This window comes from Haliotis asinina, chromosome 10 (assembly GCF_037392515.1).
Source record: "Haliotis asinina isolate JCU_RB_2024 chromosome 10, JCU_Hal_asi_v2, whole genome shotgun sequence".
In the NCBI taxonomy this organism is placed as follows: domain Eukaryota; kingdom Metazoa; phylum Mollusca; class Gastropoda; order Lepetellida; family Haliotidae; genus Haliotis; species Haliotis asinina.
In genome coordinates, this window is record NC_090289.1 from 24155105 (window position 1) to 24168608 (window position 13504).

At 40.1% G+C, this 13504-nt stretch overlaps 1 protein-coding gene across 4 annotated transcripts in view; it reads right to left on the bottom strand.

The window, feature by feature from the left end:
- The window catches only part of LOC137298185 (flagellum-associated coiled-coil domain-containing protein 1-like), a 37840-nt gene that overhangs the window by 4657 nt on the left and 19679 nt on the right, over nt 1-13504 (bottom strand). For 3 of the 4 annotated variants that reach the window (XM_067830339.1, XM_067830342.1, XM_067830340.1), the window contains 10 exons: nt 8079-8168; nt 7807-7915; nt 7159-7274; nt 7004-7027; nt 6634-6727; nt 5418-5479; nt 4851-4948; nt 4472-4624; nt 2965-3068; nt 634-705 (listed from right to left, as the gene is read on the bottom strand). In XM_067830339.1, coding sequence (XP_067686440.1) covers nt 634-705; nt 2965-3068; nt 4472-4624; nt 4851-4948; nt 5418-5479; nt 6634-6727; nt 7004-7027; nt 7159-7274; nt 7807-7915; nt 8079-8168 — 922 coding nt within the window. Of the gene's footprint in view, nt 1-633; nt 706-2964; nt 3069-4471; nt 4625-4850; nt 4949-5417; nt 5480-6633; nt 6728-7003; nt 7028-7158; nt 7275-7806; nt 7916-8078; nt 8169-10004; nt 10563-13504 lie in introns of those variants that run through there. The other variant, XM_067830341.1, reaches the window with a different exon arrangement.

A 13504-nucleotide genomic window follows, 5' to 3' on the forward strand; every position in this document is an offset into this window, starting at 1 on the left:
GAAAAAAGATGTTGTTATTATTATCATTATTCATATGGGGCCCCTTTGACTATCAGTCTGAGGCCCTTTTGACTGTTTTGCAGCCCTTTTGACTTTTCTGTTTTGTGGCCCTTTTGACCTGTACCCCTGCAGTACCATTTCCAGTACCGTCATGTGTAATTTTTGGACAAATGAGAAATATATGTGACTTTTATTCCTGATATGTGGTTTTATTGCCTCTCAGTATACCAGTACTACATTCTGACCGGTGGATCAGGTTTCAAATCCTATTGCCTTCTACGGACTTTATCAATTTGATGTTACTGTACCACAGAACCTAATGATTACAAATGTACATCTCTCAAGTCATTGTTGGTGTAAGTGAAAACATATAAAAAAATGAAGAGCTGTACAGAATTAAACAATGGGGTCATATCTGTTGAAATTGGGGATGGTGAATGTACAAGTAACCTCCCACTATACTGAAACTACAGAGTAGTTATCTCAAAACATTGTCCCCTGGGCCCAGATTTTCGAAGCTCCCTTGGCGCTAAGATAGTCGTAAGTGCCATACATTAACATTAAGTTACAACTATCTTAGCACTAGGAGAGCTGCGAAAATCTAGGCACTGTATCCCTCAGGTCCTACAATACCTCAAGTTCCGCCATTGTTTTCTTCAGTCTCTCGATGTCTGCTGCAGCGTTGGAGAACCTTCTCACCAGTGCCTACACAACAACAAAGAAAAATATGTGCATGCAATTCGGTAAGTATTTTCTGTTCTGATTGTTCTTCTTAAACTGTGGGACTAACCTTAAAAAAAAAGTTGTTCAAACCTTTTGCATTGAGAAAATATCAGCTGATCACAATGCATGTTTAAATGGTTATTTCTTAAATTTTTAATCATACATTGAATTTTGTCAAGTGAATGTGAAAGCTGCACAGATATGCATGAACATAAGTGTCAAGTTGATGGCACTGTCTTACTGTCGCACTAAACTGTCATGTTATAGAGCGTTAGTAGATTGGGGTCACAGAACACATTGTGAGAATTCAGATGACTGCTGTGGAGCACAGAACACCAACTCTGTCAACAGTATACTACTTACCGCTATCTATCACACCACTTACATAACACAACGGCAGACATATCTCACTAGACAACATCTGCAGGAGGTATGGAAACAGCTGTTTCAATCCTTACTAGCAAAAGGGCAAATTTCAAACTTTTGAAATTTACTGACATATTTTGTATTTTGAACACCTTATAAATAATAATTAATATATATATATATATATTTTCAAAAGATGTTTCTCAACTTATGAAGTATCCTTGTTTAAACTGATATTGTATCTGCGATCACAATGATATTTTGATCATAAGGAATACAGATCAGCTTTCTAGAGGATCTGGTCAACATGAAAACTAATTACAAATATTACATTAATTCTAGAAAGTGACCATACCATAACATAAATTGTGTACAGGTATTCTTCATTTCTGGATAAAAATCTGCCATCTTGTTCTAAAGTAATGTGTTAATCACTATTATCATGATGATGAGAGCGTATATTATTTCAAACTTATTAGAAACTGATGTTTATATCTATGCTAACTTCATTATTTGAGAGCTCTACACTGACCAGAAACATCCTAGCCCCATTAATCTGACACTTCCGACACATCTGTCATCTGTCATAGGAAACATACATTGCCTGACTGAATATGACATGTTATTGTGTCAGCCATTCCTCTCTCTAAAATACAGCCCCTCGCCTTCAGGAGGAAGACACAATACCTGTCTGCTACACTAGAGTCAGGCTGCAGAGTGACAGATCACATGTTAGGTTTCTTCATCAGCCTCATGTCACACACACACATACACACACATGTGTGTAAACTAGGTATTAGTCTACACTGCAGGTTGTTAGTACCAACACACGTTCTGTTGACAAACCGGAGATGTTGATGAAGCAGTAGATTTCAATGCCTACAAAATGAAGGTTTCGTTAACAATGGCTTCCGTGAGAAGCTGACTCAAGTTGTGGAGATTGCTCAGCTGAACCATGGCGTTATAAAAGAGAAAACATTACACACATACTGTTTACCTTCTGCACATTATGGTCACTGTGAAATAAGAATGTCTGACAAACAACCACAGCTGTCCTTCAGGTACCATATTTTTCTGGACGATAGTGCACAACCAAGCACAATACAAACCCCTTCTAAGTGGGATAAGTCTGAGCTTCTGGTGCCCAACAGGCAGCATGGGTAATAATGTGTTAGTGCCAACAGCATGTTTATGAACCTGGATATGTGCACATTGAACTGACTGTGTGTGGCTTTGTGTCCTGGCTGTGTGACCTGACTGTGTGTGACAATGTGACAAGGCTATGTGAGACTGTGTGACCTGACTATGTGTGAGTGTGTGACCTGACTCTATGACTCTGTGAGACTGTGTGACTTGGCCGTGTGTGAGAGTGTGACCTGGGTGTGTGTGACAATGTAAATTGGCTATGTGTGACAATATGACCTCCTCAAGTAGAAGACGCAAACAGTCAAAGCTTTCTTTACCCATGTAGGGTGGAGGGGTAGCCTAGTGGTTAAAGCATTTGCTTGTCACGTGGAGGAGCCAGGTTCGATTCCCCACATGGGCACAATGTGTGAAGCCCATTTCTGGTGTCCCACGCCATGATATAGCTGGTATAATGCTAAAAGAGGTGTAAAGCCCAACTCACTCACTCAGTTCTTGACCCATGACAGGTTTATTACATGAGTTTACAAAACATGTGCTAGAAGAAGGATGCGGATAACCCGGATGGAATATGAGACAAGACATAAGATATTCCAAACAACGACTGGGTGTGCCAGCCACTGGTGTATTTGATTGTTTACACAGAGCAGTGCTAGACTTGGAAAATTACTGATGATTCCCCCAATGACCAGAAAATAATTGGCAGCTCTGTGTCTGATTTTATGTACTCACATCTAACTCCTTCTTGTGCTCTTTCCTGAGTGCCTCAATCTGCTTGTGTGCATCCTTCATCATGGCCACTCGATCAACGTTCTTCTCATGGATCATCTTTGTTTCTGGATAATAGACAGTAGTTTTGTCAGAAATGTTCTTAAAAGTATTTCCTTGACTTGTTCATATGATACCTAAACAACAGATGAATGATGCTCCTTATCAACATTTTACAGAATCATCAATTCATGCCTGACACCAAAATGATCTCCTACTCAACGCTCTTCTGACACCAAAATGATCTCCTACTCAATGCACTTCTGACACCAAAATGATCTCCTACTGAACTCTCTCCTGACACCAAAATGATCTCCTGGTCATCTCATTCCTGTATACCAGAATGATCTCCTACTGAACTCTCTCCTGACACCAAAATGATCTCCTGGTCATCTCATTCCTGTATACCAGAATGATCTCCTACTGAACTCTCTCCTGACACCAAAATGATCTCCTGGTCATCTCATTCCTGTATACCAGAATGATCTCCTACTGAACTCTCTCCTGACACCAAAATGATCTCCTGGTCATCTCATTCCTGTATACCAGAATGATCTCCTACTGAACTCTCTCCTGACACCAAAATGATCTCCTGGTCATCTCATTCCTGTATACCAGAATGATCTCCTACTGAACTCTCTCCTGACACCAAAATGATCTCCTGGTCATCTCATTCCTGTATACCAGAATGATCTCCTGGTCATCTCATTCCTGTATACCAGAATGATCTCCTGGTCATCTCATTCCTGTATACCAGAATGATCTCCTGGTCATCTCATTCCTGTATACCAGAATGATCTCCTGGTCATCTCATTCCTGTATACCAGAATGATCTCCTGGTCATCTCATTCCTGTATACCAAAATGATCTCCTGGTCATCTCATTCCTGTATACCAGGATGATCTCCTGGTCATCTCATTCCTGTATACCAGAATGATCTCCTGGTCATCTCATTCCTGTATACCAGAATGATCTCCTACTGAACTCTCTCCTGACACCAAAATGATCTCCTGGTCATCTCATTCCTGTACACCAGAATGATCTCCTGGTCGTCTCATTCCTGTACACCAGAATGATCTCCTGGTCGTCTCATTCCTGTACACCAGAATGATCTCCTGGTCGTCTCATTCCTGTATACCAGAATGATCTCCTGGTCGTCTCATTCCTGTACACCAGAATGATCTCCTGGTCGTCTCATTCCTGTACACCAGAATGATCTCCTGGTCGTCTCATTCCTGTACACCAGAATGATCTCCTGGTCGTCTCATTCCTGTACACCAGAATGATCTCCTGGTCATCCCATTCCTGTATACCAGAATGATCTCCTGGTCATCCCATTCCTGTATACCAGAATGATCTCCTGGTCATCTCATTCCTGTATACCAGAATGATCTCCTGGTCATCTCATTCCTGTATACCAGAATGATCTCCCTTGCCACTCATGACCCGACACCAAACTCCCCTAACTCACTTATGTCATGCAGCATGTTCTGCTTGTCCTCCTCGTACTTGTGCCTCAACTCATCCTCCTTCATCCTCCATTTGTCGTCAGTCTCCCGGTGTAGTGTGCTCTTGTAAGACTCAAATGCTCCTTGAAGGAACTCTATCTCCTTTGTCATGCGAGCTGAAATAGAACAGTAGATCATCAGACACTGCACAGAATGGCAGTATTTTTGTTTCTCCCATTGATACACCAGATCATGATGACAGATAGACAGCACGTGGCACAAGGCTTCAGATCAAGTACTACTTCAGCATATTTAATGAGCTAATCTAGCAAGGAAGTGTAATGCAATGGCAGACATGCTGACATGACTGTTCTATCTGATCCAGAGATGATGTGTACATACTGATCTGAGCCTCTGCTGCCTCCCGGAACTGTCCTGCCTCAGCCTCCAGCTGCTGTTTCTGGTGCTCCATTTGGGCGTGGTTCTGTTCCTCCAACTCCCTGGAACATGTGAATATACCATTAACTTTACATATTAAAGTTTTCACAAGAACTGGTAACACAAACTGACTGACAGTGTTAATATTTCTCTCATTTCATGTCATCCCATTTCCATTCAAGTTTCCAAAGACTGGAAATGCCCAATACAAGGCACATTCAAACGAGAACTAGGAAGAATTTAATGCTCCAAATGTTGGTACATTTAGAGACAGAAAATGTTGGTCAGTAGTGTTCTGTAAAGTCTGTTGCCTGATGATGAGAAAGGCTTTCCAGATATGCAAATTTATTTAGTCTGGAGTTGGGAAGGTCAGAATATATGATAAGCTGGCCCTCTGTCCCATGATTTGAGTCTTGATTTGAAAAGTATACAGGGCATAGGTACATGAAAACCATGAGTATCTCCAGTCACTTCATCCCAGTACAAACAACATCAAACTCAAACAGTGTTGGGCTGGCAGTAAATGTGTACCTGACATAATCCTGGTGTTGACTGTTCAGCTCATCGATCTTGTCACGCATGAACTCCTCAGCCTGCAACATATGCTCACAAATTACACATGGTCAGAAGTCATGCACTGTCACGGGTCACACTTGGTCACAAGTCACACACTATAAAATGCCACACAAGGTCATATATCACACACTGTCTCAGGTCACAAATAGTCAAAGATCACTGATCACACACTGTCAGGTCACATATGGTCATATATGGTCACAAATCACATGTGGTCACAGATCACATACTGTCACAGATCACACATGGTCACAGATCACAGTTACAGATCACACACTGTCACAGGTCACATATGCTCATATATGGTCACAAATCACATTTGGTCACAGACTACATGTCACAGGTCACATACTGCCACATGTCACAGGTCATATAGACATGTGTCACACACTGTCACAGGTCACAGAGTCATGTGTTACACAGTGCCTTAGGTTAGAAAAGGTCACAGGTCACACAGACAAACACAGTCACATGTCACATACTGTCTAAGGTCACCCTTTCAAGTTTTCTGTAATAATCTCTGTCAAATCATGATTGAATCTTCAAAAAGTTGATAAAAGCACTGTATTCCTGACACTACCAGGTACTCGATTCCAATTTTTCTTACCCATTCCAGTCCTAATAACATTGAAAACAAGTGGTGCAATTAATTAACATACAAGTCATACATGAAAGTAAATCATTGAAGAAACATTTTGTGTTTGGTATCAGCAATGTTTTTGTTGAAAACATGTCACCTATAGATCATAGAGACTGATAATCATATGCTAATAATCAATCGATTATAAATAAATATTAGAGATGTAACTTTGAAATAAAATGCACACATTTCACATAACTGGTGAGTGGTTATATACTAAAATGCATGGATTACTAACAAAATGGTCTTTGTGTATTGTGTGAGTAAACAAGAATTTATGTCATGGTAAAGGTTTATGCATGATACCATTGGTGACACAATTTTCATATTAATAATCATTAATACTTTTTCCAGTCAACAATATTTCCAATCACCAATGTTGCTGCACATTTTTGGTTGATCTTCCCGTACATCTGAATGTAGAAATGTTTAGTGTCATTCATGGAACTGAGATGCTCACAACTTAACACTTCAGAATAAGAATACAATGAACATATATAGGACTGCATGGTGCAGGACGTGGGAGTTTACCCTATGTTTGGTCTGCTTGTGGTTGAGTCTCTCCTCCTCCAGGTACAATGTCAGGTCGGATATCTGCTGCTGGAGCTGGGCTATCAGGGTGTCCCTGGAACAGCCATGTGGCATCACAGGATGAGTGGGTGAGATGATAGTAGGAGGTGAATGGGTGAGTGGTACACAGGGTGAGACAATCAGAGAGTTTGTGCAAGGGGGGTGGGAATGAGACAATCAGAGAATTTGGGCACCAGAGGATGAGATGGTAGCGATGAATTGGTGACTAGAGAGGGGGAGGGGGTGAACAGTGTCCAAATCCTCATCTCTTTCACTGAACAGTTTCAAACATCCTGTAATATATTTGGAATTGACTTATAAATCTACATACCTTTCAATATCCCCTTGTCTTTTTCTGAAAACACAAAACATTTCATTTCAGACATAGCACACTTTATCTCTCCAGAACACAGCAAATCATTGAAAAAAACAATGTTCCTTTCCTTTTGATTATGATAATAAAATTGGCAAAGTAGGAACACCTACTTTTGATTTTCGTCTTGAGGTGGGGTGAAGAACTCGTCTTTGAGTGTGACGGCAAACTTGCTCTTGCTGCGTGACAGAATATAGCCCGGACCCACGACAAACGGCACCAAGGGAGCCTGGACAAACATAGTGAGGTATCAGCACTATACAACAAGAAGCTGACAAATCTCACTGTTTCAAAGAAGTAACATGCTTTAATGCAAATGAATCCATTTGAAGACAAAACAAATTTTGTGGCCAGTCACCCAATCAGTGTAAAAGTGTTAGCCATGTAGTATTTTGGTCAATCCTCACTACATACCATGGAAAATCCTCAGTAAATGTTGAGGTCAATCATCACTAAATACTGTGGAGAATCCTCAGGAAATGTTGAGGTCAATCATCACTAAATACTGTGGAGAATCCTCAGGAAATGTTGAGGTCAATCATCACTAAATACTGTGGAGAATCCTCAGGAAATGTTGAGGTCAATCATCACTAAATACTGTGGAGAATCCTCAGGAAATGTTGAGGTCAATCATCACTAAATACTGTGGAGAATCCTCAGGAAATGTTGAGGTCAATCATTAACACGTCACTGAATCATGAAGGAAACCAGGACATCCATATAGACACTGACAACATCCATCCTGATGACTCTGTTCTTACCTCCATATTTTTCTGCCATGGTGGAGGCTTGCTGCGTTTGGTGGGAAGATGGTTCTCAAAGTTGTGTCGGCGTGTCGGCTCCTGCTCCACCTGTAGTACCCGGTCACAGCTGTGGACAACAATAAATGCCGTCAGAGGAGGTAGGACTGGCCATCAGGGTGGGACTAACTCACCAAGCTTAGTTACTGTTTTGTTACTAATTAAACTTAATTTTTCACAGATGCAGGATATTATCTATATGACCTGCTTTATTTTACATAGATTGTACTCACTCTGTCCGAGACAAGACAGCAGCAGCAGTCTTGGGTCTGTTCATCCGTCCTCCACCACTGCTGTGAGCCCGGGATGAGGCTGGTGTAGACCTGCACATACAAACATATCTGTCAGCAAGGGTTTACTAGTATAAACATAAACAGTCCCTGTTCTTACAATGTCAGCCTTCCTCCATCTTAATACATTTCATCATGGAGTAAAGGCGGACACATATCATCAAATCCAAGTTGCGTAGATTGATGCTCATGCTGTTAATCACTGGACCGTCTGTTCCAGACTCGATTATTTACAGACTACTGCCATATCTGGAGTATCCAAATGAACAGTGACTGGGATCATTCCCTGTGCTGACAGAAAGTGGTTTAGACTGGTACCACCTGACTGATGCTGAGCTGTAGCTTGTAGTCCACAGCAAGGACAATGATAAGAGAGAGCATCAATATCCTTAACACATCAGGAGATAGAACACAGCAAGGACAATGATAACAGAGATCATAGATATCCCAAACACGTCAGGAGATAGAACACAGCAAGGACAATGATAACAGAGAACATCTATATCCTCAACACATCAGGAGATAGAACACAGCAAGGACAATGATAACAGAGAACATCTATATCCTCAACACATCAGCAGCTAGAACACAGCAAGGACAATGATAACAGAGATCATAGATATCCCAAACACGTCAGGAGATAGAACACAGCAAGGACAATGATAACAGAGAACATCTATATCCTCAACACATCAGGAGATAGAACACAGCAAGGACAATGATAACAGAGAACATCTATATCCTCAACACATCAGCAGCTAGAACACAGCAAGGACAATGATAACAGAGAACATCTATATCCTCAACACATCAGCAGCTAGAACACAGCAAGGACAATGATAACAGAGAACATCAATATCCTCAACACATCAGGAGATAGAACACAGCAAGGACAATGATAACAGAAAACACCTATATCCTCAACACATCAGGAGATAGAACACAGCAAGGACAATGATAACAGAGAACATCTATATCCTCAACACATCAGCAGCTAGAACACAGCAAGGACAATGATAACAGAGAACATCTATATCCTCAACACATCAGGAGATAGAACACAGCAAGGACAATGATAACAGAGAACGTCTATATCCTCAACACATCAGCAGCTAGAACACAGCAAGGACAATGATAACAGAAAACACCTATATCCTCAACACATCAGGAGATAGAACACAGCAAGGACAATGATAACAGAGAACATCTATATCCTCAACACATCAGCAGCTAGAACACAGCAAGGACAATGATAACAGAGAACATCTATATCCTCAACACATCAGCAGCTAGAACACAGCAAGGACAATGATAACAGAGAACATCTATATCCTCAACACATCAGCAGCTAGAACACAGCAAGGACAATGATAACAGAGAACATCTATATCCTCAACACATCAGCAGCTAGAACACAGCAAGGACAATGATAACAGAGAACATCAATATCCTGAAACCATCAGCACATGGATCATGGTATGACACAGAAGGTAATTCTATGTCCAGTCAGGAATGACATGTCACATACAACATCATGAATGTCGGCCTACTCGTAAACTTCTCAAAGGTGGCACAACAATGCTTCAAGAAAACATGCAATCTTGCCTCATGAAATGATAATATAAACAGCTAAAAAACAGTTGTCATTTCACCCATCGCGATGTAGGCACCTGTTGCACATGTCTAGGTATTATTGCAGTGAACAATTATACCAGTGCAAGTTTGCTCTTTGATGCTTGCTGAGACGAAATTTTCTCATGCATGTATGCTCAAACACCTAAACTTTCTATACATTCTTTACTGTCATGAACACTAATCATAAACAGTAATCCTGTATTGTGCCCCTCCATCTCTGCCATATACACTTACACAACATGGTGGAGTAACTGTCGTCGGTGACGTTGTCGTTCCTTTATACGCTGTTTACACATCCAACAGGTGTTCATTATGTCTTAGTTGTGTATATCCAGGTGTTATTGTTCAGTTATTCATATACTACATTATCCTAGGCCACAAAGTGATTTGATTATTAGACTTTTGTCTACATTAAATGTCCCTCTTATTGACACTTTCACCAACGACGATGTTGTAGAACATGAAGCTTCTTCTGTCACTGTCACAGTGTCCTAAAAGTTAAAGCAGAACAACCTGTTTTACTGTGATAAAGATCTCACTACAGCCCAACACTTCGCTCACAGTTCCTATGGGGAACTCCTGGGTAGTGCCAACAAACCAATGGAATGCACAGCTGCATGTCTCCTGATGTTATTGTTGGCTTCACCTCATCCCACAGCTATAACCTCTGATCTGGCACTGAATGAATGATGATTAGAAGTGAATAAAGAAGACAACATGTCTCACTCATACAAGCCTACACCAGGCTATGTCTGGCAGACCTGGGTTGTAAACCTTGCCTGTCAGGGCATTCAGATCATAACAAATATGATAATCAGCTGCAGTATTGAACGCCTCGTAACTCATGTTAATGGCTGCCAGTCCTGGTGATATATGGTGGGTTATGGAGAGGGCCAAATGAATGCATAACCTTTGTGGCTGACCGATCTCACTTGGCAAGTAGGAATTGTAGCTAATTCTACGTGCCACTCTGGGATTAGGTTTCTTAATGAGGATTATTTGTGAGGCATGAAGGCAGGTAGATGGTTACCTTGCAGTGTCTTACTGGAGTGAGTGAGTGAGTGAGTGAGTGAGTGAGTGAGTGAGTGAGTGAGTGAGTGAGTGAGTGAGTGAGTGAGTGAGTGAGTGAGTGAGTGAGTGAGTGAGTGAGTGAGTGAGTGAGTGAGTGAGTGAGTGAGTGAGTGAGGTTCAAAATCAGTGTCATAATGTACATTTCCAGGTAAACTCCTACATACAGGCACACACAGGTAAACAGTAAACTTAAAAGCTAAAATAACAGGTAAACTCTAAGGTATAAGTCCTATGTACTGGTAAACTTCACTATACAGGTTAACTCCTTAGAGACAGGTAAACTCCAGTGTACAGATAATCGCTTATCGACAGGTTAACCCTTGTTGTATAGGGGTATAGTCAGTCAGCCATGACCCTTGATCACACATACACTGAAGGTGCATTAAACATGTTTTACATACATTATGTCATTGTTTGGACTGAATCACCCCATATTAATTCTCCACTGCAGGGCTATGTTCATATAATAACATAACAAAGCAAGACCAATTTTATTTCTTGTTTCACGGATAGGCCTGTCATATTTTTTCAAGAATGATTATCATTAAATAGAACCAAGTTTGTTACATAGTTTTGTCTGGCCTAAGGATGAAGATTTCTTGATACAAAGAGGTATTTTAAGTCAGATCAATGATTATCATTAAATAGAACCATGTTTGTCACATGTTTTTGTGTTTAATGGAGAATAATCAGACTTGATCAGGCTGACAAACTTTTAACCCTGAAACACATGTAACACAATATATCATTACTTCGTATACTAGTGCTCAAAATACCTGCTTGATCGGCTGTCTGGGAGGGGTTATATTCAACACAGACAGCCAGATACTCAAATTCAAATTTAGTTATGTATATGAAGATATTCATCACATTTCTGGATAATAAGTTATTATTAATCCATATACAATGTTGAAATATACAGATAATTCTCTTTTTTGCACAGGTATTATTTTTCTGTATTTAGAAGTTTTGATTTTATCTTACTCAGTAAATAAGTATTTTTTCTGAGCAGGTACGTTTTGGTCAGGGTTGGCAAGTTTTACATCTGACCAGCTCTGTGGACTGGCTCAGACTTTTGTGAGTTTCATAACCTGTCTATACAGGTCTTCAGTCAAGTAAACTGTTATACCAGTTGCCTCCTTCATTCAGGTAAACTGCTATACAGGAAAACTTCATTCAGGTAAACTGTTATACAGGTAAACCTCTTCAGTCAGGTAAACTGTTGTACAGGCAAACTTCTTCATTCAGGTAAACTGTTACACAAGTAAACCTCTTCAGTCACATAAAATGTTGTACAGGTAAACTCCTTCATTCAGGTAAACAGTTACACTGGTAAACTCCTTCATTAAGGTTAAAACTGTTACACAGGTAAACTCCTTCATTGGGGTCAACTGATACACAGGTAAACTCCTTTATTCAGGTCAACTGTTACACAGGTAAACCCCTTTAGTCAAATATACTGTCACAAAGGTAAACTCTTTCAGTATGCCTAACTGTCATACATTAAAACTCTTATATATAAGTAAATTCAGTCTAATATTCCAATATAATTCTATATACAAGAATAAAGAGGTAAACAATTATATGCAAATAAACTCGCAGAAAGGTAAACACCTGTACAGGCTAGGGGTACTGATTAAAACCATACACAAAGAGTTAAATCTGTTTTTATGGATACCGCCAAACATACTTCACTCAAATATTGATGAAACAGACATTAGTTTTGGGACTAATGATACCTCTTCTTTTTTTCTGTATTATGAGAGCCCAAACTCCCATGTAATATAAACAACAAATAGGGACTGTCATTTAAATTTTCTGTCTGTGTGGGGTGCACTTAACCATTACTTGCAGACTCATCTTGAAGTTGGTTAAGGGCACTTATTGGAAGAAGGCAGTTCATCCAGTGAATGCCGTAAACTCTCTAATGCATTCCCTGTTACTCAGTCAACACTACAGAGGTTATTGGCTGTCAACATTAGATGGTACAAATCTGGCTAGAGATATACAGAGAATACTACACTTGGTCTCATTATATACAAATTATATGTAACAAATGTCTGTCCAATGGTATCTGACCAAGCGAATTGTATGTTTCGTATAATTTGTATGTAATGAGGCCCAGTGTGGTATTTTATTTATTATCCAAGTCTAACATGCATTAAATTGACAAAATAGCTGATTTTTGTCATTTTTATGGTTCCAAACTGAAACCGGTTTCATAAAGAGGTTGCAGAAGAATTCTGTACTGTAGAACACTTTTAGTTAGCATGACTGTCACACTGTAATGACGTCACTATGTCTGCACCCTTGGTACCCGACGTCAAGATGCAAATCATGATCAGTTGCCATCGCCTCGAACACCCTCAAAACTGTAACCTACTCCATAGCACCCCGTTTCTTGCTTTGCAGTTGCTTCATTCAGCTAATATCACTGGCGGAAACATTGCGCTTATGTTTTTTCAATGGATATAGTACCTCAGTTCGACTGACAGTGAAACAGTGACACAGCAACTTTCACAATGTTTACATTCCCACAATGCACATAGGTTGCAGAGTGAATGAATTCATGTGTTTGTTATGAATGGGAATGTAGTTCTGAAACAACGTGACGTCACTGAGAGGTCATCGGTTATCGAATCAAATTGTTAGAATCACAGGTC